Genomic DNA, 27,692 nt, shown 5'->3' with positions numbered 1-27,692 from the left:
AGGTGTAGAGACATCATAGCATATCTATAATGGCAGCACTCAGAAATGAAAATAGGCATCGCAAGGTGAGTACCAACGTTTCAATGCTGTATTTGGTCATGCATTTTTGTCAGGGTGCAAAATGCATGACCAAATACAGCATTGAAACATTGGTACTCACCTTGCGAGCCTGTTTTCATTTCTGAGTGCTGCCATTATGGTTATGATATATATACATATGTGTGTATATATATATATATATATATATATATAAAAGTAAATAAAACAAATAGTTTTGGCAGGCCCTCACACTATATAATATAGTGAGACTGAAAATATCAGTCCAGCTCACCCACACCATGCAACATGTGCAGCGTGTAGAAGCACCATTGTCCAGCAAAAAAGACTGCAGCTCCCTCTTGTTTAGAGTCTCAGATCCCACAGGGTGAATTTCTAATAAAGGTAAAAACAAAAGAAGGAGGGGTGCTCCATAGTGCATAAAAGTATTTAATAAACAAATTGCTTAAAGCTGCCAGGAGAAGCAGGATCATACCGGTGCCACAGAGACCGAAGGTGACTGGAGGAAATGCAAGGCAGTCTATCGTTGTGTCACTAAGGCCACACCCTAACGTGTTTCATCAGGTGACTTCGTCAGAGGGCTGGCCTTAGTGACGCTGAGTATCAGCCCGTCCACTGGGTGGTGTTACTGATGTAAACAATGCACGCCCCCAATTGGCACGTGCATTTAAATGGTGCACTAATGCATACCAATATCAACTTGCTCGGTATAGAACAAACTTAGTGATACAACACTATTAGATAAAACCAAACAACATAAAGAGCAATGAATCTTAACATAATGTGCAACCGATTAACACATCTACAGAGCAATATTACAGAGATGATAGTGCAATTGCATAGATTATAAATTTGCACATATGTAAATACAAATAATAATCAATCAATAGATGGCTTATGGAGTATCATAAAAAAATCATAAAAAACATTACATGCAGAAAATACATAATAAGACTTCTAATAAATAAACCAAAGGACCAGAGCTAGAAGGACAAAGATATTAGCAGCATTTCTAATTAAATAAAAGGGGCAATCTCATATCCCTCATTGAGACCAAGTGGCGCCAAGGTATTTAGTGTTAAAATCCAAAATGTTTCTATTTTTAATTAAGCCTTCTCTCTGTCACCCCCTCTCCTGTTCAGGGGAACCAGTTCAATACCCTTAATTATCATACCACAGGGATTGCAGGCATGACACATTTTAAAATGCTTTGAAACACTATGATTGGTCACACCATTCTTAATATTACGCATATGCTCAAGTATACATATTTTAAGCATACGCTTGGTTTTACCAACATACCTCTTCCCGCAAGGGCAGGTAATAAGATATATCTCAAAAGTCGAATTACAATTAATAAAGGTCTTAATAGATTTATTCGATTGACCCTCACCTTTATCCACAATTTGAGAACCTTTTTCTATAAAGGGACAAATTTTACATTTGCTACAAGGAAAGCAACCTGAAATTTCTAAGAAACTTTTAGAAGTCTGATTGGTAGATGTTTTTTCTAACTGACTCTTAGATATAATAGACTTAATATTCTTAGCTTTCTTAAAAACTACATTTAGATATCTTGGGAGATGGTCAGATAAGATAGGGTCCAAATTAAGGATATGCCAATTGTTATTCAAAATTTTCATAAGAGTTTTATCAGAATTGTGATATTGCTTTATTTAATGATTTATTCTCTAAAAGTTGATCTCTAGTGATATTTCTTGTTCTCTTCATAGATGAGCTGATCTGGATAGCCTCTCTCATCAAATCTTGTTTTATATATTTGAGCTAGTTCATCAAATTTAGCTAAATCTGAGCAGTTCCTTCTCAGCCGTGAAAATTGAGGAAAAAAGGAATATTGTCTTTCCATCTAGGTAGATGACAGCTAGAATATTCCAAATAGCTGTTACTATCTACATTTTTAAAATGGGTATAAAACTCAATAGTTTTTACTTCAGGAAAATTCTCAATATTCAACACTAAATCTAAGAATTCAATTTTTCTAGGATTAAAATGGGAGGTGAACTTAACGTTAAACGAGTTAATGTTTAGATTTTCAACAAATTCATTCAACTCAACCTCAGTCCCCTTCCAGACGATTATAATATCGTCAATATAACGTTTAAAAACTACAATGTTTTCCATCATGTTAACCACAAGAGTAAAATTTTCCCATTCCCCATGTATATATTTGCCAGACTTGGCGCACAAATCGTCCCCATTGCCATACCGCACACTTTGAGGAACCACTCCCCCAAAATTCAAACAGTCACAAATAAAATTGGTTAGATCATCTGGAATATTCACATCATTAGACAAAGTTTTCTGAATGGCACTAATCCCTTGAGTATGAGGAATGGCCGTATATAAGGATTGGACGTCGATGGTACCCCATTTAAACTCTTCTTCCCATTTTATATTATTAATTATTTGAAACATATGGGTGGAGTCACTAACATATGATGGTATATCAGGTACATATTCTTAATAAAAAAATCAATGTACTCTGATACTCTATAAGTCAGTGACCCAGTCCCAGCCACTATAGGGCAGCCTGGTGGTTGGGTAAGGTGTTTGTGCAATTTTGGCAAATGATAGAATGTAGCAAAATTAGGGGTAGTATTGTAAAGATATTTGAACTCTTCAGCTGTTATTATCAAGTCCTTTTTTAAGGAGTTTATACAATTCTTCCATGAACGGTCCCGTGGGATCTTTCTCAAGTTTAGTATAAGATTTTTCATCATATAGCAAATTATATGCCTCTTTCTCATAGTAGTTACAATCCATGACTACTATGCCGCCCCCGTTGTCGGCATTTTAATAACCACATTGGTATTTGCCGCTAGATCTTTTAGGGCATCAGATTCTTTTTCTGTTAGATTGTTATATTTTTTATTAGTAGAGGGCATTTTTTCAATTTCTGTTTTTACCAGTTGTGAAAACATTTCCACTTAAGGATCCTTTAATTCTATTGGAAAAAAAAGTGGATTTAGGCTTAAGACCAGAGGAAGAATAGTTTTTTCACTTTTCCAATTCCTAACAGATGCATCACCTTTTTAAGAAAACGACGCTTCAAGGTAAGTTTCCTTACAAAGAGATTAAGGACAATATAAAGGTCAAATTTATTCGGTCTTTGCAAAGGACAAATGAAAGGCCCTTCTTAAGGACCTGTTTTTCTATAGGTTTTAGAGATGATAAAAATTCCCTTAACCTCTGCCTTTATCACAGGTGTCTTACTTTTGAGGGTTTTCTTAGTAGCCCTCTTTCCTCTCTTTGGGGTGTGTGTCTCGGGAATTTCCCTGGATGACGGTTGGTGTTTGCCTGGCTATCATACATTCTTGCCATGTGGTAATCAGTCCACAGCGTTTTTTCACTTGGTATGAGCACATTTCTTATTGTGATTTTTACTTACTTCTGCTAGCAATTTGTTTATTAAATAATTTTATGCACTATGGAGTGCCCCTTCTTGTTTTGTTTTTACCTTTACTAGAAATTCACCCCGTGGGATCTGGGACTCTATACAAAAGGGAGCTGCAGTCTTTTTTGCTGGACATTGGTGCTTCTACACGCTGCACATGTTGCACGGTGTGAGTGAGCTGGACTGGTATTTTCAGTCTCACTATATTATATAGTGTTAGCGCCTGCCAAAACTATTTGTTTTATTTGTGTGTCATTTTGATCCCAATTTGGCTTTGTGATGCTGATACACTTTGTTCATATATATGCTTTTTATTATATGTGTCTTCTATTGTAATTTTGTCAGTCCATGATGTTTTGAAATCCTGGTTTAAAAATCAAAAGATCTCAGGAATGTTCCAGGATATTTAATGAGGATAATTGTCCTAATACCAATGCATTCCAAGTAGGGATAGGTAATGATAATTGTTTGTCATTTGAGAAACTTTTAATTAAAGAGACCAAGACTTGGTGGGACATCAAGGGCCAAGATTACTATATTAATTTTGGCCGTATCCCTAGGGGTCTGAGAATATACAAAACTCCCACTTTAGGTAATGATAATGACAAATTTATGAAGGAATGGAACAGAATACTGGATGAATATTCTATTGAACTCATGCGACTATTAATTTATGAAAAAATTACATTTTAAATGATGTAGAGAAAGAGCTAATACAGTTGGATTTGGGTATTGTTTCTGGACAGGATTTTGAGAATTTGGATAACTTGAAAAAATATATTGATACAAAAGTGTCTAATATTGAGTCCAAAATTATTGAAATTAAGCAGAAATTTTTACAGGGACAAAATGGATTATATGAATGACCAAGTTAGAACATGGCATCTGCAATGCAGATAATTATAATTATCTTCCAATAGTGTTACTAATTTTAAGAAATATTCCTGATACACATACAGCAGTAAAACAGCCTAATAGATGGAAATCTCCCTATGTCAAAAAAACAGCATTTACCACTAAAAACAAATGAGTGGCATACTCAAAATAAACCTCCAATATGATGTTTTAAACATCCAGAACAACAAGGATTTGTCCATAATAATAGATTTGAGAGATTACGCTCAGATAATGGGGATGATTTTCCACATGAGGTTTTTTTAGGCCAAAGAAAATCTGGCCATGGTCAGATGTCTGTCCCGTCTACCTTCAGAACCCCAGCAGTATAAAGAGACAATGGGGGGGAAAAAAAAGAGAGGAAAGAGGGCTACTAAGAAAACCCTCAAAAATAAGACGCCTGTAATAAAGGCAGAGGTTAAGGGAATTTTTAACATCTTTATAGTTTATTAAAAACCTATAGAAAAACAGGTCCTTAAGAAGGGCCTTTAATTTGCTCCTTCGTGAGGACTGAATAAATTTGACCTATATATTGACCTTAATCTCTTTTTAAGGAAACTTATCTTGAAGCGTAATTTTCTTAAAAAGGTGATGCATCTGTTAGGAATTGGGAGAGTGAAAAAACTAATTATTCCTCTGGTCTTAAATCTAAATCCACTTTTTTCCAATAGAATCAAAGGATCCTTATGTGGAAATGTTTTCACAACTGGTACAAGCAGAAATTGAAAAAATGCCCTCTACTAATAAAATTTATAACAATCTAACAAAAAAAGAATCTGATGCCCTAAAAGATCTAGCGGCAAATACCAATGTGGTTATTAAAATGCCGACAAAGGGGGCGCCATAGTAGTCATGGATTGTGACTACTATGAGAAAGAGGCATATAATTTGCTATATGATGAAAAATCTTATAGTAAACTTGAGAAAGGTCCCACAGGACCCTTTGTGGAAGAATTGTATAAACTCCTTAAAAAAGGACTTGATAATAAGGTATTAACAGCTGAAGAGTTCAAATATCTTTACAATACTACCCCTAATATTGCTACATTCTATCATTTGCCAAAATTGCACAAACACCTTACCCAACCACCAGGCTGCCCTATAGTGGCTGGGATTGGGTCACTGATATACAGTATCAGAGTACGTTGATTTTTTTATTAAGAAATATGTACCTGATATACCATCATATGTTAGTGACTCCACCCATATGCTTCAAATAATTAATAATATAAAATGGGAACAAGAGTTTAAATGGGGTACCATTGATATCCAATCCTTATATATGGCCATTCCTCATACTCAAGGGATTAGTGCCATTCAGAAAACTTTGTCTAAGGATGTGAATATTCCAGATGATCTAACCAATTTTATATGTGACTGTTTGAATTTTGTGCTCACATTTAATTATTTTGAGTTTTTGGGGGAGTGGTTCCTCCAAGTGTGCGGCATGGCAATGGGGACGATTTGTGCGCCAAGTCTGGCAAATATATACATGGGGGAATGGGAAAATTGTACTCTTGTGCATAACAAAATGGAAAACATTGTAGTTTTTAAACGTTATATTGACGATATTATAATCGTCTGGAAGGGGACTGAGGTTGAGTTTAATGAATTTGTTGAAAATCTAAACATTAACTCGTTTAACCTTAAGTTCACCTCCCATTTTAATCCTAGAAAAATTGAATTCTTAGATTGAGTGTTGAATGTTGAGAATTTTCTCTTATACCCATTTTAAAAATGTAAATAGTAACAGCTATTTGGAATATTTTAGTTGTCATCTACCTAGATGGAAAGACAATATTCCTTTTTCTCAATTTTCATGGCTGAGAAGGAACTGCTAAGATTTAGCTAAATTTGATGAACAAGCTCAAATATATAAAACAAGATTTGATGAGAGAGGCTATCCAGAGAAAGAGAGCAAGATATATCACCAGAGATCAACTTTTAGAGAAAAAACCATTAAATAAAGCAAGGGAGAATAAGAATAGGGATTGTTGTTTTGTTACTCAATATCACAATTCTGATAAAACTCTTATGAAAATTTTGAATAACAATTGGCATATCCTTAATTTGGACCCTATCTTATCTGACCATCTCCCAAGACATCCAAATGTAGTTTTTAAGAAAGCTAAGAATATTAAGTCTATTATATCTAAGAGTCAGTTAGAAAAAACATCTACCAATCAGACTTCTAAAAGTTTCTTAGAAATTTCAGGTTGCTTTCTTTGTAGCAAATGTAAAATTTGTCCCTTTATAGAAAAAGGTTCTCAAATTGTGGGTAAAGGTGAGGGTCAATCGAATAGATCTATTAGTAGCTTTATTAATTGTGATTCAACTTTTGTGATATATCTTATTAACTTCCCTTGCAGGAAGAGGTATATTGGTAAAACCAAGCATATGCTTAAAATACGTATACTTGAGCATATGCGTAATATTAAGAACAGTGTGACCAATCATAGTGTTTCTAAGCATTTTAAAATGTGTCATGCCTGCAATCCCTGTGGTATGATAATTAAGGGTATTGAACTGGTTCCCCCGAACAGGAGAGGGGGTGACAGAGAGAAGGATTTATTAAAAAGAGAAACATTTTGGATTTTAACACTAAATACCTTGGCGCTGGTTGGTCTCAATGAGGGATATGAGATTGCCCCTTTTATTTAATTAGAAATGCTGCTAATATCTTTGTCCTTCTAGCTCTGGTCCTATTTATTAGATGTCTTATGATGTATTTTCTGCATGTAATGTTTTATATGATTTTTATTGATACTCCATAAGCCATCTTTTGATTGATTATTACTTATATTTATATATGTGCAAATTTATAATCTATTCGATTGCACTATCATCTCTGTAATATTGCTCTGTAGATGTGTTAATCAGTTGCACATTATGTTAAAATTAAATTGCTCTTTATGTAGTTTGGTATTATCTAATAGTGTTGTATCACTAAGTTTGTTCTATACCGAACAAGCTGATATTGGTATGGATGTGTGCACCATTTAAATGCACGCACCAATTGGGGGCATGCATTGTTTACATCAGTAACACTGCCCAGTGGACGGGCTGATTGGCTGCACACCAGGTTAAAACTGATACCCAGTATCACTAAGGCCAGCCCTCTGATGAAGTTACCTGATGAAACACATTAGGGTGTGGCCTTAGTGACACAACAATAGATTGCCTTGCATCTCCTCCTGTCACCTTCAGTCTCTGTGGCACCGGCACGATCCTGTTTCTCCTTGCAGCTTGGAGCGTGGGGTGTGTGTCTCGGGAATTCCCCTGGATGATGTTTGGTGTTTGCCTTGCTATCATACATTCTTGCCATGTGGTAATCAGTCCACAGTATTTTTTCACTTGGTACGAGCACATTTCTTACTGTGATTTTTACTTACTTCTGCTAGCAATTTGTTTATGCACTATGGAGCACCCTCCTTGTTTTGTTTTTACATATATATATATATATATATATTATAGAAACAAAATTTCCCAGCACTCAAACTGTTAACAGTAACAGATTTTGGTGTCTTTCCAAACAAATGTCCTGGTCCTGGTCTTTGTAAAAGAGTGAAAGCTGTGAAATGTTGACACGAGGCAGCTTGTAGCTCTGATGGGCGTTTTCTTTTTTTTTTTTTTGGGTCCGGCCTCCTGGCCGCTCGCTAAGCTGTGGGTGACCACCCACAGCTTTTGCAAGCAGCCAGGTGATGGTCGCGATTATCGCGACCATCGGGCTTGTGATGAGACCCTTGTGGTAGGGTCTCGTCTGCAACGAGCCCCAGTGAGCTTCCTGCTCAAATAGAGCAGGAAGCTCACTACTGACATCACAAATTATGTCAGTAGGGCCGGCATTCCTTCAGGAACACCTCTGTTTGACCAGCCACCCCCCTCGCTGCCAATAAAAAGTGACGAGCTGTTGATCAATATCAACAGCCGCCCCATTTTGTTGTGAGCCACGGAGCGAGTGAACTTCTCACTCACTGCGGGGCTCACTCGTGCGCACTGCCCGGCGATCGACCCGCTTGAGAGTGCTATGCACTTACGTGCGGGTCTGAATCAGGCCCTGAGGCAGCTCGCAGGTCTGATGGGCATTTTTTTTTTCTTGGGTGCGGCCTCCAGGCCGCTCACACAGCTGTGGGTGAACAGGTGATGGTCGCGATTATCGTGAACGTCGGGCTTGCAACAAGTCCCTTGTTGTAGGGTCTCATCTGCCGCAAGCCCCAGTGAGGTTCCTGCTCAAATAGAGCAGGAAGCTCACTACTGACATCATGAATGATGTCAGTAGGGCCGCCCACAAATGGCAGGCATTCCTTCAGGAACGCCTCAGTTTGGTCAGCAACCTCCCCTCCCCGCCTACAAAACGGGGCAAGCTGTCTATGAACATCGACAGCCACCCCGTTTTGTTGAGAGCCCCGGAGCGAGTGATATGCGCTTGCGAGTGGGTCTGAATCAGGCCCTCTGTGCATTATTTAAGCTGTCATTTCTGAGTGCTGTCTGTCGAGTGGTTTATATATATATATATACAATATATATATATATATATATATATATATACAGTGGTGCTTGAAATATACAATGGTGCTTGAAATTTTGTAAGCCCTTCAGAATTTTCTTTATTTCTGCTGAAATTTGGCCTAAAACTTCCTTAGATTTTTCCACAAGTCCTAACAGTACATACAGAGAACCAAATCAAACAAAGAAGACAAAACATGTAGACGTGCTTTTTTTTTTGAGGAAAATTATCCAATATCACATATCTGTGAGTGGAAAACGTATGTGAACTTTTGCTTTTAGTATCTGGTATGACCACCTTGTGCAGCAATAATTGCTTCTAAACAATTCCGATAATTGTTGATTAGTCCTGAACCTCAGCTTGGAGGAATTTAACACCATTCTTCTGTACAAAACAGCTTCAACTCTGTTATGTTGGTAGGTTTCTTCCCATGAACTGCTCTAAGGAAGCAGACTGTGAAAAGCCTTGTGGACAGGTCTGGTGAAGCAGCACTGTAAAGCACACACCATCCTTTGTGAGGATTCTTTGAGTCTTACCTGTGTGGAGAAGGAAGGTGGGGTGCAGATATGTAGAACCACTGAAGTGAAGGAGACACTGCTGAGGGGCAGCGTGAGGTGACAAGGAACAGGAGAAAAGAAGAGCAGGGGAGGTGGGCTGGTATCTGCAGGGACGAGATTCAGTCACCTCTGTAACTGACCAGAGGTGCTGACAAAAAGGTATCCGGAGAGGTTTGTAACTTCTCCCTGGCTGAGCACCCACCATAGCACATTTCACCCATTACAGGATATACTGTAATTAAGCCACTGGTAGTATTAATCACTAGGTGCAAAGTAATAAAGTTATATATATTCTCCCTCAGCTCACCTCCCATCAGTGTATAAAGAGACTGTATGACACTTGCATAATTATCCAGAAACTGTCTGAGTCTTACATCAAAATTCACTACAACAGGACACCATTATATAATAGCACACATTCTCTTTAGCTCTTTCTTCTATACAGAGCCAAGAGGTGTGGCTATGAATCATTACCTCAGGAGGGGCACCCCATAGATAGTACAGTACAGTCAGCATCAACTGTTCCTATTATTCCTCTGCCTCCCCAGGGATTATAACAGACAGATTCATTTGAACATAAGGATTGTTCTCCTTTTAAACTCAGCAGAGATTTAATCTAGCCAATCTATTTATCTCAAGATGATATTTGCTGGATATCTGCCACCTGCAGGATTAAGTGAAATCTATCAATGATAGACAAGTTAATATATAAGCATATCTATAAGTCCAAGTCCCCTACTCAACTATTGTTTTTCTAAACAAATAAGGGCTCCAGAAAAAGTCCAACATAAAGAGAAGAGTAATGAGGGGCATTTACCAGGGTTTTCACAATATAGAAGTAATTCTTTAATGGTCTTACATCATAAAAGCAGTAATGCTGCATACACACGTAAAGATTTTCTGTCCAACCATCCAACTAGTTGATTGTTTGGAATGAAAATCTGGAAATGTATGGGAGTAACTGATGATCAGCAATTTGCTCCTAAATGCCACAGATGAAAATGGACGTCAGACAAGTTTGTTAAATGTTTGATCTAAACAATTTATTCAAACAACAGTTCTTGTCCATTTTCCTGCATTTGGGAGCAAATTGCTGATTGTCATTCGCTTTCATACCTTACCAGATTTTCAATCCAACCAATCAACTAGTTGGATGGTTGGACAGAAAATCTTTACATGTGTACCCAGCTTAAGTCGATGTTTCGGTCACCAATAGGGACCTTTTTCAAGACAAACAGCAGCATAGCATAGTGTAATCGGTACAAGCAATACCCAAAAGGAGAACTGACTGACTGCTTTTATGATGTAAGACCATTAAAGAATTGCTTCTATCTTGTCGAAACCGCGGTGAGTGCCCCTCATTACTCTTCTCTTCTCTCTCTCATGATTATTGCTAAGGAAAGCTTGTTCCATATTTAGAAATGATCTTCATTATCTAAATAGTATATTTCTTTCTGTAACTTATATTTCACCTTCATTTATTTATTTTACATTTGCTGATTTATTATTTTGTTGTATACAGTATTGTAATATTATGTTTTACTTTGCTGTTTGCATACACTATTATGTATAATGTATACTGTTGAAAACAACCTCTTGTTAATGTATATATTTGTATATGCTTGATAATTATACAATAGAACATTTAGCTTTGTGTGTATTTTCAGGAATCCATTGGGTAACATCAATGTGATAATAATCTTAACAGCTGAAGAAATACTTTGTATGCACATTTTGCAACAGTACGAGTTTTATGGTGAGAAAAAAATACATTTCAAACTGGATTCTACAGTATTGCTGCAACAAGTGTTGGCGTATTAGCTACCAGGCCGAAGGGACGTCTTTTCCAATGCTTACAAGGAACTGCTTATCGTTGCTTCTTTGGTTCCTTTTTGATGGAGGTCTGTTAACACCACTGCATTCACAGCAGCCACCACAAGCTTCAGCTTTCAAGCAAAAAGAAAATGTTATCATCACAATGTTGGGAAGGAGATCAGCAGCGCAGAGAGTTAAACGTGGTTGGGTATGGAATCAGTTCTTTGTGCTCGAAGAATACATGGGATCTGAACCACAGTATGTGGGAAAGGTACAACTTTTATTTAATTTACATTTGTAACATCTGATCACTATGTAGACCTTAAATATAATTATTTTTTTACATATTTTTGTAATGTTTCAATCAATAATATATTAGAATTGTATTGTGAATAATGAAGCTTCTGCTTCCACTTATTCTGTATTAACAGTAGGAGCTAACAAATATCAGGAAATATATCAATTGTAAACCTAGCATCAAGTATTTCTAATCATGAACTAAAAAGATTACATGTTTTACATAAAATATTTCCACATACACCTTGGAACAACCCCTGTATCTACTCAATTTCTCAGTTAAGGTATTGTATAACTCACAACTTGCATCACACTATATATATATATATATATATATATATATATATATATATATACAGTATATATATATATATATATATATATATATAGATCTATCTATTACAGTATATGTATATATATATATATATATTTATATATATATTTTTTAAAACAATCAGTGCTAACATTAGCATATCAAATTGCTTACATCAAAGGATGGAACCATTTCTCAAATAAAAATTACTTGAATTTGCTTTATCATATTGGTTTTTCAAAGAACTTGCGCACATATGATGGTTCCACCCTGTATAACCAGGGTTTGATATGCACTGATTTTTTATAAATTGTATGTACAATATTGTAATTGTTATATTGTTTTTTGGGTGTCACTAAATGCAAGGGTCTCTTTTTAGAACCAATTCAGTGATCAAGCTACGTTTTATTCCATGCATCTCCATTGAATAAAGCCTTTCGATTTACACACCCCGATGGACTAAAGCATACATGTTTGGATTAATCATCACTATTACATGAAGTACCTCTATTGCACATTAATAACTTTCTGGACAGTGTGTTGTATGATTTATTTGGATTGTTTAAGGAGACGGGTGATCCGTCTAGAGGTGCAGCCTACTGTCTAAAACAAATTACATTTTTAATTGTATAAGAAGTGTTTATTGTTTGCATTTGTATACCCTACTTGAAACTACTGTAGTTATATTAATACGATTTTGAGAAAAAGTCCCTGGAAAGATGCTTGGTGCGGCTAAGTTAACCAGTCCGTGGCCAAATAGTCCTGTTTGGCATGCCATGGACTTTGCAATGATCAAATGTGTATGTGGACACATCTGTCGGTACAAAATTCCCAGTCTCATACCAAATACACTATATTAATGAGTACACCAATTCTTGACTTCTATAGAGGCAGAATCAGAGCACAAATCCTTTACACAAACAGGCAATAGAGCAGTGTAGTTGTTGAAATGAGGCCGAATCAGAATGAAGGTAGATGTTCATATGGATTTTGAATCACAGGAAGTGGCAGTAATTGTATCACTTTGCATACAACTCAAACCCATAATCTATGATCAATGTTGAAGTGTGTATTGAATACTACAGAATGTGTACTGAGCTAGAGGTCAAAAATGTGTACTGAAACTTTAATTTCATTTTGACCTCTGTCCAACATAAATCTTCACCAGAGTGACACAATAGTTCAACTGCAGGGATAATCACTGAGCTGTACAAGTAGAAACAGATGGACTTCAACCATATTACTTCCTTGTTCATACTTTAAGCAACCACTAACATGGAGAGAGTGATTAGTCAGGATCAAATGTTAAAGGAAGCTAAATCAGCTTATATACCATGCATGATGCATTAATTACTTTGCAATACCTGTTTCATCTGTTATATATTGAAATACTTCTTACTGATGCTAGATCTGTCCATTAGCTGGAGCATTGTAAACAAACTTATTTGCAACTGTAGTAAGAATATATTCTAAGAGTTTTGAAATGTATCAAAATACTCTTGGAACATGTATAATGCTGAACAAGGCTGCTATTATAATAGCGGGGTCCTGGACTGACAAAATTGGCAGCCCCCCTCCCCAACTTATTTTATTATTTGGCTGGTCTCCCCCTATATGATGTCACACATATTAGTGAATGCTGTAGACCTGCAGGAACAATTCATAGAGGACTGATGCACAGGGAAGGCTTGTTTTTAAGGAGTCCTCTCTGTGCTTTGGCCCGCTGTTGTTGCACAGTCTGGTGAAGCTCTCCAGGTTGCTGGTGAGAGAAAAGAGCGATGCTGATGGACATTTTGCAAGGGACTTTTTCAAGGAAGCCCCTGGCGAAACGTACATCGGCATCGCTCGAGGGATACCCCTGTGCACACAGAGGACCCCTGCATCATTGACCACTATCCCACAGGGAATCACTGACACGTACTTTACTTATTTTCTCTGTTCTCTCACCAGCTGCGACTTTGATTTTGCATCCTGCAATGCTTTGCAACAGGGGGCACTCATAGTCCAGTGCTGGCAGCAGAAACTGGCTTATTGTTCTTTCACTGTGCCATTGCATGGGACTCCCATTCCCAGGCTGATGCTTGGCAAGACTTTTCTCAGATCCCAGTGTATGTAAATGCACAGTCTATTTTTTCTTCTAATAGTTACTACACTTGAATCATTGTACAATGTACCTGGTGTTAAGCATACTCCACATTCCCATTTATTAGAGGGATGCCTCAATTAATTATAAGTGTATGAATTAATAATTTTGAGCATACAAGTGGTCATGTTGCTTTTTAATATGTATGTGTTTTATACATGTGATTTACAGGTTGAGTCTCCCATATCCAAAATGCTTGGGACCAGGGGTATTTTGTATAATGGAATAATCCGTTTTTTGGAATAATTGCATACCATAATGAAATATCTTGGGAATAGGACCCAAATATACACACAGAATGCATTTATGTGTTATATAAACCTTATACACACAGTCTGCAGGTAATTATATATTCAATCATTTTGTGGCTCAAACAAAGTTTGTGTACAGAAATGAAATTCATTTGTGTTACATATATACCTTATACACACAGCCTGAAGGTAATTCTCTACAATATTTTTAATCATTTATGCCATAGACAAAGTTTGTGTACATTGAACCATCAATATTCAAAGGTCTCAGTCATGGCAAAAAATTTCTGTATTTCAGAATATTCCGTATTTCGGAATATTTGGATATGAGAGACTCAACCTGTATATATGTTTTGATTTATTTTCACCGTCACCTAATGGTGACTACACCAATTCACTTTACGCTCTATGCACTAATACTCCAATATTTGCCCCTGTTTTTCTTTGATTAATGTTACTTACTTCCTTACTGTATGTACTTGTGTATTGTCTGTTGAGCATAGATTACTATGTGACATTTTGAGATCTTGTGTGTTCTATTTTTACTAATTAAGTGATTCCTATATTTTAATTAATTTTCCTATTAAAAGATATATTTTATTAAGGTGTGCCCTATACATAGGAGTTCTTTTTTTCCTTTTTTTGTATGAATCAGTGGGAGTGAAAGAGTGTGATGCTTATATAATTACACATGTCCTAATACTTTTTTTACCTATTATCTAATAAACATCAAAATTTGCATCGGCCTTACTTAGTGAACATTAAAGGCATATGTTTAGTTAAAGGAAACTCATTTGTTAGACCAAATGAGTCATATGCTTAAAAAACACAGAGCAAATCATAAGTATTCTGCATATACTGTAGTAAATGTTAACATAGTGTATCATTAACTACAAAAAAAAAGTTTTCTTTGGAGCCAGACAGTATGAAATTCAGGAAGCTCTGAATTTGAATATAGCATTAATTGGGGGAGAACAAGAGAAAATTGAAAAGCTAATATTAGGATTATGGGGCCTGATTCAGACCCACTCACGAGCGGCTGTCCGCTCGCAAGCGGGTTGATGGTGCGCATGCGCGAGACGCGACGAGCGAAGGATTTTCCTTCGCTCGTTGTGTCTGATCAAAGGGGGTGTGCTGTCAATGTTGATTGACAGCACGCCCCCTTTGGTGGGCGTGCCGGGGGCGTGCCTCCCAGATGGGGGCGTTCCCAAGGGAATGCCTACCGTCAGAAGCTGGCCCCACTGACATCACTAGTGATATCAGTGGGAGTGATTTTGGCTCTGATAGAGCCAAAATCTCTCCGGGCCTTGCGGTTGAGAAACTCAACCGCAGGCTTTGGCTCGCAGTGGCGATGGTCAAGACCATCACGACCATCACCCTGCACGCTTGTATAGGCTGTGGGTGGTGACCCAAAGCTATACGAGCGTCCAGGAGGACGCTCCTTAATTATGGAGGTGGGCCCTGATTCAGAGCGAGCGTGTCCGGGCCCGGACACTGGCATAATGGGAGGGGGCCCGCGCTACTCGATTACTCAAAGGCCTCCTCCTCCAACCTGGGAACCCCCGCTGATGGACGATTCTCCCTACAATCTATGATCGTAATGGGGGTGGAGCCAATGTGACAAGCCCCGCCCCCAAACAACCACGAATCATGGCATTTTGGAGGGGGCATGGCCTAATGATGGAGGTGCCCACCCCATTAGCAACCTGCTGGTTCATCGGAAGTGTAAGTATGTCTGTGTTATATCATGTGTATGTGTCTGTATGTGTTAGAGTATATATACAGTGTATGTTTGTATGTTAGTGTGTATATCATGTGTATGTATGTGTCAGTGTGGATATATGCGTATGTATACAAAAAAACACAAAACAATGCCTTTGGCTTGTGCTTCAGAGAAAAAATAAGAGTATATTGAAGATATACACAGAACACAAATTGTCCACAAGCTGCTCCCTCTCACAAAAATCCCGTTAGAAGGATTAAGTATTAGACACCACAAATAATCACTGAGAAGGGGCACTAATAATAATTTAAAGTCTCTAGATAATGTTCAATATTAATATGTCCTCTTTGTGTTTCAATATATTGATAAACAAAGGTATAGTGATGACCCACGGATCTCGTTGTCTTCTTTAAGACCATATACTCCACGTTATGTCCTTTTACTTGGAGAGCATCATCCACGTGGATAAACTTCTACTAAAAATAAACCCTAGCACCAAAGGACAAAAACTCAAAAGAATAATAGATCAATAGTTCATATATGCATGAATGTTTATTATAACAATAAAAATATTTCTTGATAAAAATCTTTAAAAGATATTGTTCAGTAATGACATGTTAGTATAATATTACAGTGGGCATAGCATTGTTTGTGGGTTTAATGAGAAAGGTTCGCCCACCTAAAAATTCTCTGATCCACATCTGTGGGGACCCAAACAAGCATGTCCAATTAATTGCAGCTGTCTCATCTGTCTGTTGGGGGGAGCAATCACACTGATCGTGCCCCCCTTGATTTGCAATGTGTTGAGGGCCTCACAGCACCCCCCTCCCCATGCAAATATATATTCTTTGTAAATCTAAAGGGGTGTGGCCATGCCTCCTGCGATTAGATCATGCCCTTTCAATAGTACTGGGGCCCTGTCAGCAGCACCAGGCTTGTTCAGCCTAGGGCTGGTGGATCCATAAAGGCTGACCTATAGTGTGGTGGTCCCCTCACCATAAATCTACTAGCCCTTGGCCAGTTGGCACCAGGGCTCAGGTCCATACAAAATTTGGATAGGATCCCCCTCCTAAGTACTGTAAACCAAGCACCAGTGCCAAAAGCACAAGTGCATTTCCCCAAACTCATGTAGCAGTTGGGTTGGAGTTATAATATATTTAGTACATTTTGTCCATGGTACAAAAACAGCATGCCTGGCTGCAAAATATGGCAATATCACAAGTGCCAGCATGCCCTTGCACCTGGGCCTGCTGGCATTTGTAGAGCACCAGGGCAAAAAACACCAGTTTAATATGATTATAGGCTTTAATAAAATCAAAAAGAACAACATAGTTTGTCAGAAGTCATGTTTTGGTCTATATGACTCTTAGAAATGTCTGTACTTAACATAGGCAATTAGTTTTGGCCATCTGTGCAAATAAATGTGTGAACCACTTCAAGGAATGGCAATAGATTTTGTCCCTGTTTTTTTTTAATGTATCCGTTCTTTGGACACTTCATAGCCTTCTCTGTTGGCATTTCCCCACAGGTTGATGCTTTGCTGGCTTGCTTCTGGGCTAGGACAGGTTAGGATAGGACCAGGAGTGACTCCACTGACTCCTTTGAGGTGTAGAGCAAGTAGCAGAGTAGGTTCTTACTGTGGGTGCTACTGATCGAGAGATCTTGTGTGAGATTGCAGTCAGAATAACTTTTTTCATTAACTGTCAGTGAGGACACACATATGTCATCCCAGTCCAATGCACATGGCATGGAACAATGGGGGTCATTCAGACCCACTCGCGAGCGGCAGTACGCTCGCAAGTGGGTCGATGTTCCCCACTGCGCATGCGCACGACGGAGGGAGCTCTGTCGTGCACATGCGCGAGACCCGGCGAGCGAAGGACTTTGCTTCGCTCGGAGTGTCTCACCAAAGGGGGCGTGCTGTCGATGGTGACTGACAGCACGCCCCCTTTGGTGGGCGTGCCGGGGGCGTGCCTGCCAGATGGAGGCGTTCCCATGGGAACGCCTACCGTCTGAAGCCGGCCCCACTGACATCACTAGTGATGTCAGTGGGAGTGATTTTGGCTCTGATAGAGCCAAAATCACTCCTGGCCTTGCGGTTGGGAAACCCAACCGCAGGCTTTCACTCGCAGATCCGATGGTCACGATGGTCTTGACCATCGCGACCATCTTTTTGCATGCTCGTATATGCTGTGGGTGGTGACCCACAGCTATACGAGCATCCAGGAGGACGCTCTATATTAATGGAGGTGGGCCCTGATTCAGAGCGAGCGCTCTGGTCAGAGCGTCCGGCTCTGAATCAGGGCCAATGTCTTAAAAGACTATATATACTGTAAGACTTTTCTAACTGGACTTGTGAGGGAGTCTCACAGCAAAGCACACATTAACTTACATCCGAAGGTTCCTACTCTGCACAGAGGGAGCTCATTCTTCCTCAATCTAACAGGCAAAATTGTTACTTATAAATTGAAAATAAATTTGGCACTAATCAAAACATTTTTTTGTATACTACACCAATGAAGTATTTACAGAGTTAATTAAATCGTTATTAAAAGAAGCTGCAGAATCAGAGTGTTGAGCTAGTGAATGCTCAGATAACCAAAGCAAAGGCTAGTGACAATGTGTAGAAACTGCGAGAATCACTTACATCAGATATGTGAAATGGCAAAATAAATATCAGTCGAAACTCAAATATATATAAAACACATTTATTTAATCACATACAATTACTGATAACACTTTTCTTTTGAATATCAATAAAAACATTTTTGTGCACTAATATACAGTATACTAAGAATATGTTCACACATAAATAATAGAATGTTCAGCATTCAACATAGCAGCAATTGTTTACCTCAAATAATTATTTATAATGTTTCCCTTAACCAGTATTTAAACTGGCCCAATATATGTGCATCTCTATTCTGAGGCTGAACCCAGTTGGGTTCTTTTGAGGATTCTGATTATGAAGGCCAGCAATAAGTGACCTGCTGAGTGTTTGGAAGCAGACCAGTCATGTCCATGACTGCTGGTACTGGCACACCAATTAACACTTATGGTGCATACACACGGTCAGATTTTTCTTCAGATCTGAACGATAACGATTTTAAAAATCGTTCAATCATTCATATCTGAAGGAAAATCTGACATATCTGACATGTTTGTCGGATGAACGATGAACGTTGTGTGTTCCCGTTTGTCAGATAATGATATCTGACATCTGATTTGCAGTCTGATTTGGACGATTCTATTCATTTCAATGCAGTCAAAAATCGTTCGTAGTTAAAATCGGTGGTCAAATCGTTCATCATAACGTTCAGATCGTTCAATCGTTCATCTGCACATTTGACAAATCTGACCATGTGTATGCACCTTTAAGCTGCATACACACTAAACAATTTTGTTACCAACGATTTTATGAACGATTATATGAACAATTTTCTGTCACATTATCTGTCAGATTTTTAAAGTGTAATGAATGATTTTTTGAACTACAAACGATTTTTGTAACTTCCCTTAATGAAAATCGTTCAGTTCGTCAGTCAGACTGAACTACAAACGAGAACGCGCATGAATGATAATCGTTCATCATTATAACTCAGAAACTGAACGATTTTTACAACGATTGAACGATAACGACGATGTTATAGTTAAATAGTTCAAAAAATCGTTATGTGTGTATGCACCTTAAGAGGTAAATTTACTAACGTGAGAGTTGGAGAGGTTACCCATAGCAACCAATCAGATTCTACATAACATTTAAATAGCACCTTCTAGGAAATAATAGATAGAATCTGATTGGTTGCTATGGGCAACATCTCCACTTCTAAAATCTCTCACATTAGTAAATATACCCTTTATTGTGTCATACCAGCTAAAAGCAATATTTCCATTTTTCTCTGTATGGGTTAATTAAATAGTTATTAATTGTTATTCTTTTAGTACAGTGCAGAAATTCTGAACATGTTGTGTGCATTTTTGAATTCATCTAAAAATTAACTTTATTAAAATATGATTAGATCATTATATATGTATATTGATGGCAATTTAATGAGGAGCCAGTCGAACTGGCAGATTAAGGTTAGTATTTTCTTTAGCAACTGGTATTTTATTATCTCAAGACCACAATAAATTAAAGAGGACACAAAGCATTGGGTTCTGCTTTTGACCTCTAATCCTTGACCATCTAAGTTTCAGAAAAGCCTCATACTGTATTTGTGTATTTAATGTATGGAGAGATTATTTTGTGTGTTACATGTAATAAAAGTTTCCAATGGAACATATAATTGTACTGCCAGGTTTCTATATCTTACTGAGATATCACGGAAAATAAATGATTGCTGCAATATACAATATAAATGAAATATTTAGTTTCCAGTTCTGGAATGCAGAATCACTGCATTGACATTGGATATACATGTTTTTGGAACACTTATTGTGGTTTACTTGTTTGCACTGTTTTGGTGTGTGCTGACACTATACCAGAGGTTCCCAAACGCGGTCCTCAAGGCTCCCCAACAGTTCAGGTTTTAAGGATATCCACCTGTGTTCAACCATGGAAATCTCCAAAACCTGAGCTGTTGGGGAGCCTTGAGGACCCGTGTTTGGGAACCTCTGCACTATACATTGAAGTGTTTTTTTATTTTACACAGCTGATTTTTCAAACAGATTTATGCATTGCACTTTACTTTTTTGGGTTTATCATATCGCTTTGAAATAGATGAGGGATAAGTGAAGAAAGCATTCAGATAAACTATATCTATTTTATTTTATGTACGCAAGCGGATTTATTGGATTTATTTTGTAATTTCACAGACGGTACTTCTTTCTTACCTTTCATTCAAGTTTACTACCTCTCCTCCCAACTCTACAGACTCTGCCATCCCATTCACTGCCTACAGTATGTCTCCTGATTGCCTCTACCCATGTCCCTTCTAGATTGTAAACTGTGAGTAGGGCCCTTTAACAATTGCATTTTATACATAATTAAGTTAACTGAAATTATTTATTGATATGAAGTTGTGAACTTGCATGTATTTAACTAGGTAACTTGTCATCTTTACTTCTTGGTATGGTGCTATGGACCCTTTGTTGAGAGGTGAGTGCACTCTGTGCTGTCTCTCTCTTTACTGCCAGGTCTGGGACTCCATACCTGAGACAAGGTGGGCTGATGTCACAGCATGACCTCCGACAAAATGTGCTACTGCCTATCTGCACATCTGCTCTCTCCATCCTCCATTGTGCCCCTGAGCGTCTCACAGTGATGGAGACTGATGATACAGCAGATGTACCAGAATAACACTGATTGCATATATAGGTGTATACTACCCCAAAAAAGCACATTACCTGCATTAATCCCATAAGCCCCTGGCTGGATCTGTTTGTACCTGTTATATGCACATTCCTGCATTAACCATGTGATACCCTGTGATACCCGGCATCCTGTTATCTCCTAGTTAATAAGCCAATAAGCCTTTTTAAGTTATCTACCATGTGGAATGACTTCCATTGCACACCAATTATATCTGTCAACACCATTGGTTATGCCAATACTGTTTTGGTTCCTCATAAATAATAAAATAATATTATAAAATTTCTAGTGTTTGTCTGACATCCTATTAAGCTGACTTGTTTGAACTAGAGATGAGAGGGTTTGGATTTCAGAGATCCAAACCCACCCGAATTTAGAAGATCCAAGCAGGCTCAGGGTTTCCCGCCTGACTCAGATCTCAAAACCGAGGCAAAACCATAGAGTCAGAAATCTTGCGGTTCGCGAACTTGCATCTCTATGATCAATGTAGTATATAGGGACCATGCGGCGGACGCCATTTTACCCTGGCACACTGGCTGTTGAGACTGAACAGGGAGGGTGGGTAGTGCAGGGCTGGGAGAGTTGCTGGTGTTGTTTGGTGTTGTGCTGTCTGCTGTGTCCTGGGCTGGTGCACTGCTGATCCATTCTGGGCTGGTGCTGTCTGCTGTGTCCTGGGCTGGTGGTGTTGCTGTGCTGTCTGCTGTGTCCATCTGGGTTGTTGCAGAATACATCTGGGCTCTGCTGCATCCATTTGGGCCCAAGTTTTGAACTCAAACAAACAAAAAAAATAGTAAAAAAAAACCAATGTGTCTTTTTGTGTAATATTTTTCTGTGTGTGCGTGCGTGTTAGGCTTAACCGCACAAGATCCAGCCAGCAACACAAGTTGCAACCTAGTGCTGCCCAACTCCAGTCGTGATCAATCAGTGCTCTGGGCTCAAGTTCTGGAGCTGAAAAAAAAATAATAATCAATTGTCTTTTTTTGTCAAATATTTTTGTGTGTGCACGACTGCACGTGTGTGAATTTTGTAACCGCACCTTGGCTACACTATTGGTGCTTGTGACACTGCTTCAAGACTGCAGAAAATATGGAGGGCTGTCATATGACAGGAGAGCAAGGCCAAGAACCACATGTTGTAGCTGCCGCCAGCAGTGCGAGGCCGTCAACTTCCTCATCCTCTATGAAGGCCCATGCCCCAGGGCTTAAGTCACATCATCGATATGGTAAAGCTTCTTGTACTGAACTTAAGAAAAAAAAAATTGAAAGGAAATTTGCCTTTAGATAAACCAAAAATTGTCAATATACCCTTCACTACACGAAGTGGCAAGGAAAGGATAAGGCCTTGGCCTTTCTTTAGGAAGACTGCTGATTCTGATAGCCCTTTGGAAACAACAACTGTGTGCCCTGAGAAATTTAAATCACAAATCCCAGAGGAGAGTGCAAGTGTGTCCGCGGTTGGCCATGTGTGAGCCAGACCAAAATACTAATGTACTGGAGGATCCTCCAAGTTCCAACATTTGTGTGCCCTCTGTAAATGTTGGGAAGGGCAGTCAACATCTTGCAGACATAGTCATTGAGGATGCTTCTGTGGTATTGCACATGGAGGAGGAGGATATTTTGGTAGTTGAAGGCGCTAAGGATGATGAAGATGTTGGTGATGAGGATGTTGATGCTGAAGATGTCCTTTGTGTAACTAAGGCAACATCTGTTGCCCAAGGATTGAAAAAGCCAAAGCCCATTGTTGTCATGCCAGGACAAAATACAAAAAGATCTACTTCTCACGTGTGGAATTATTTCCACCCCGATCCGGACAACAGTTGTCAAGCCATATGTGACCATTGCCATGCAAGAGTTAGTAGAGGGAGGGACCTAAACCACCTAGGAACCTCCTCCTTGTTACATCACTTGGAGAGCATTCATCAAATATCAAAGTGTTTTGGTTCCAAAACTCAAAAAGTAACAAGTCCTTTATCACCTACCTGCTCACTCTCTGTGAGATCCAAGCGCCTTCAATCTGCAACACCAACACCAGCATCATCAACATCCTCATTTGTCGGGAGTAGTCCTGCTGCATCCAATGTTGGTATTCAAAGCATTAGTGATTCCTCTCCTGTCTGTGATTCCTCAGAAGGATCCTTTTTGACTATGCCCATCGCTGCTGCTGTTACTGTGACTGGATCTTCATCCCAGGAGGAAGACTACTTGTAACGTATCTTCCAAAAAACAATTAACTGTCAAACAATCATTTGCAAGGTCAAACAAGTTTGACAGCAACCACCCTGTTGCACAGAGGATTACTGACACCATAACAACTATGCTGGCATTAGGTGTGCATCCAGTATCCACCAGTACTGCAGTGGGTTTTCAACAGTTAATTAAGGTCCTGTGTCCTCACTACCAGATCCCTTCTAGATTCCACTTCGCTAGAACAGCAATTCCAAGTCTGTACAAGGACATTAAGAAAACATTACTAATGTCCTCAGAAATGCCATTGTACCCACTGTCCACTTGACCATTGATATATGGACAAGTGGACAGGGCAAACTAAGGATTACATGACTGTGACAGCCCACTGGGTAGGTGTATTGCCTACAACAGCAACAGCAGCAGCAACATCTACCAAAAGACAGCTGAAACAGAGGCATTCTACTCTGTGCATCATCGGTTTCACTAAGAGGCATAGCGCTGAGAACCTCTTAGAAAAACTCAGGGAAATCATTGCTAAATGGCTTACCCCACTTGGACTCTCCTCGGGATTTGTGATTTCGGACAATGCCAGCATTATTGTGAGAGCATTACATGTGGGCCAATTCGAACACGTCCCATGTTTTGCTCACACAATAATTTGGTGGTGCTATATTTTTTCAAATCTGACACGCTCGTGTAGGAGATGCTCTCAGTGGAAAAAAAATATCTGGACATTTTAGACATTCGGTGACCACTTGTTGAAGATTGCATGACCAGCAGGTACTGTTAAATTTGCCCTTCCATCAGCTGAAGCAAGAGGTAGTAACTTGGTGGAATTCTACCCTCTATATGCTTCAGTGGATGGAGGAACAGCAAAAGGCCATCCAGGGCAATACAATGGCCTATGACATAGGCCATGTAAGGGGAATGCACCTTACTCAAGTGCATTGGAGAATAATTTCCGTGTTGTGCAAGGTTCTCAAACCCTTTGAACTTGCCACACGTGAAGTTAGTTCAGACACTGCCAGCTTGAGTCAGGTCATTCCCCTCATCAAACCTTTGCAATAACAGTTGGAGAAACTGAAGGAGGAGGTGAAATGGACTGATTGCGCAAAGTATGTCAGACTGGTGGATAAACCTGTGATTCACTTAACCAGGATCCACGAGTCACCAATCTATTGAAATCTGAAACATATATTTTGGAGACCATTCTGCATCCTAGGTTTAAGTCCTACCTTGTGAGTTTTTTTCCAACAGACCAAAATCTAAAACTGTGCAAACAGCTGTTGGGAAAAAAAATGGTAGCTGCAGCCGCATGTGAAACGCCATCATCTCCTCCTTCAGTTTATGCAGCTGCCAGTAAAAAACTCAATTTTCTTCACAGCATGCCTGCTGGTCATGCAGATCGTTCACCAAAAAATTACATCTAGCCTGAGAGAACTGCCTACTAGTGACATATCTCTACAGTGACTATGTGTGATACGGTCTCCATTCACAGAATGGTGGAGGACTATTTCAGAGATAACATCCTAATAAGCATGTCAGACAGTCCCTTTCAGTACTGGCAAGAAAAAGAGGCAATTTGGAGTCCCATAAGCAAACTGGCTTTGCAATACTTAAGTTGCCCAACCTCCAGTGTGTACCTTGAAAGGGTTTTCGGTGCAGCTGGCAACCTTGTCAGTGATCGGCATAGGAAGTTACTTCCTCAAAATGTGGAAAACATGATGTTCATTAAAATGAATTTCAAATTCCATGAGGAAGACCTCTACCAACAATTACATCCAAAAATTACAGAGGCTCCTATGGTGGATTCCAGCCTGGAAAAATTGATATTGTGTGAAGAAGAGGATGTACACACTGATGGGGATGATGAGGACGAGGATCACAACGACATCTGATGTTGTAATGTAAAGCCAGTTTGTGTATGGGATCATTTCCATGTCCAATGCACATTGGCAGCTTGTTTTAAGGGGGTACAAACAAACCAATCATTAAAGCCACCATTGGCAGGCCTTGTCGCTGAAATGATTGGTTTGTTAAACTGTGAATGTCCTGTTTTGTATACAAAATAAGGGTGGGTGGGAGGGCCCAAGGATTATTCCATCTTGCACCTTTTTCCTTTCCATTATTAATGTTTTGGTTGTTTTAGGAACCAATTATTTGTTTTTAAATTAATTTATTAGCAATTTTACAGCCAGGGGCTGCACCCAATGAATTTCTTTTTATTAATTATTCAGCCAGGGGCTGCACCCAATGATTTGTTTTTTAATTAACTTATTAACAATTTTACAGCCAGGGGCTGCACCAATGAATTGTTATTAATTAATTTATCAGTTTTACAGCCAGGGGCTGCACCAACTACAAACTATCAATTCTTCAATCCTCAATGGTATCCCAACCATCATATTTGCACAGTCCTCAATTCTATTAATAATTATATCAATCAGTTTTGACAGTCCTCAACTCTATTAATAATTATATCAATCAGTTTTGAGCCAGCAAGCTGTATGCAACCTTTTGGCCCTTTAAATACATGAAAAAAATCAATATTGTGAGCTGTGAGGTGGTCAAAATTTACTGGAAATGAGTGGAAATAAATTATTGAGGTTATTACTACTGTAGGAACAAAAGAAGGCCATTTTATGTGATTTTAGCTTATAAATATCCAGATCCAAAACCTAATCCAAAACAGGGGAGATCTAGATCCAAAACCAAAACACGGGGGTCAGCGCACATCTCTAGTTTGAACCCATATTGTACTTTCCACTTCCAGATTCTGGGTTGCCCCTGTTTATACTTTCCCTTCCTGTACCTGGATTTATTGAATTTGGACCTATTTTCCTGAAGAAAGACCTGCTTAAGCTGTGAGAATAACAATTCCTTCTGCTCTATACATGATATAATTTGATCTAGTTTGGTTTGTGCCTACTCTTGCCTTCTCTTCCCTTAATTGTCTAGTGTCTTGGGCTTAGAATATACTACTATAAAAAAGATATATGAAAGTATAGAAAGCTGACTCTGAGTACGGACTACTTAATGGGTCTGGTATGACTGGTCAACAGTAAATCGGTCAACATTCAGAAGGTTGACACCAGAAGATCGACACTTTCTAAATGTCTCCATTCAAAAGGTTAACCTGGTCATTAGGTTGACCTGTAATATGTAGAAATGTATTTAGGTCAACGTGGACACATTCACAAGATTGACATAAAAATGTTGACATATGGTTTTTATGGTTATTTTAGCCTAACCCTAATCCTAAACCTAACCCTAACCCAAAACCTAAATGTAACCTTGAACCTAACACTATTCCTAAAACTTATCCCAACACTAAGCCTAACCCTAAACATAACCATACAAATCATAAAAAAACCATATGTTGGTATTTTAGTGTCGACATATAAAATGTCAACTTTTTGAATGTGTCGACCATTTAATTATTTTGACCTAAATACATGTCTACATATTGTTGGTCGACCTAATGGCCATGTCGACATTTTGATTATTGACATTCTGGATGTCTCAACATACTCATACTGTCAACCAGTTGGCCAGATACCCTCCTTAACATACTATGACTGTGCAGACCAATCAACTCACACCGCAGCTTTAGAGGATGGACATAGGGAACTCATTTCAGGCCTCCTAATTGCTACTAAGGGGTCAGGTCTGGCAGGTAAATCGCCTTCCCTTTGATGTAGTGAAATTTCTATTATTTCTGATTATCATTGTAGCTTTGACACAGTGCTAATTACCATATCACATCTTATGCTGGACCTACACGCTACAATTATCGGGGCAATCTGCCCGATATCCGTGATCGCCCCGATAATTGTAGCATGTGTGTGGGCGACCGAGGGTTAAATATTGCTCACTCGGGCATGCCGATTGTCCAGGATGCCCGTCTGATGTGATATTTATGAGTTAAAATGTCGGCTGCATCGGGCAGTGTATGCCCAACCGCGGCCAACAAACCGACATTTCCTGTGTTTCTTCCCATGGAAGGATCAGGGAAATGTCTCCTCTCCCAGGGGCAGAGCGCAGATGTCGGGGCTAATATACCGCGGATATCTGCGGACGGGCAGACTACCAGATAAAATGTTTGTCGGTCTGACAGGCATTTTATCTGGACATGTATGCCCAGCTTTACTTGAAGGTATTATCAATAACATTATTAACTTTTTTTGTAGAATATTTTTAATCTTTACAAAATGTGAACAAGT

General features: G+C 38.8%; 1 protein-coding gene across 2 annotated transcripts in view; it reads left to right on the top strand.

Annotated features, from left to right (window-relative positions):
* Nucleotides 1-27,692, top strand: part of CDH12 (cadherin 12) — an 873,582-nt gene that overhangs the window by 519,058 nt on the left and 326,832 nt on the right. For both annotated transcript variants that reach the window (XM_088468267.1, XM_088468266.1), the window contains exon 4: nucleotides 11,098-11,516. In XM_088468267.1, coding sequence (XP_088324393.1) covers nucleotides 11,184-11,516 — 333 coding nt within the window. In that variant the 5' untranslated portion in view covers nucleotides 11,098-11,183. The remainder of the gene's footprint in view (nucleotides 1-11,097; nucleotides 11,517-27,692) is intronic.

This window comes from Taudactylus pleione, unplaced genomic scaffold (genome assembly GCF_031769625.1).
Source record: "Taudactylus pleione unplaced genomic scaffold, aTauple2 ptg000083l, whole genome shotgun sequence".
NCBI lineage: Eukaryota > Metazoa > Chordata > Amphibia > Anura > Myobatrachidae > Taudactylus > Taudactylus pleione.
This window is presented reverse-complemented; position numbering and strand designations above follow the sequence as displayed.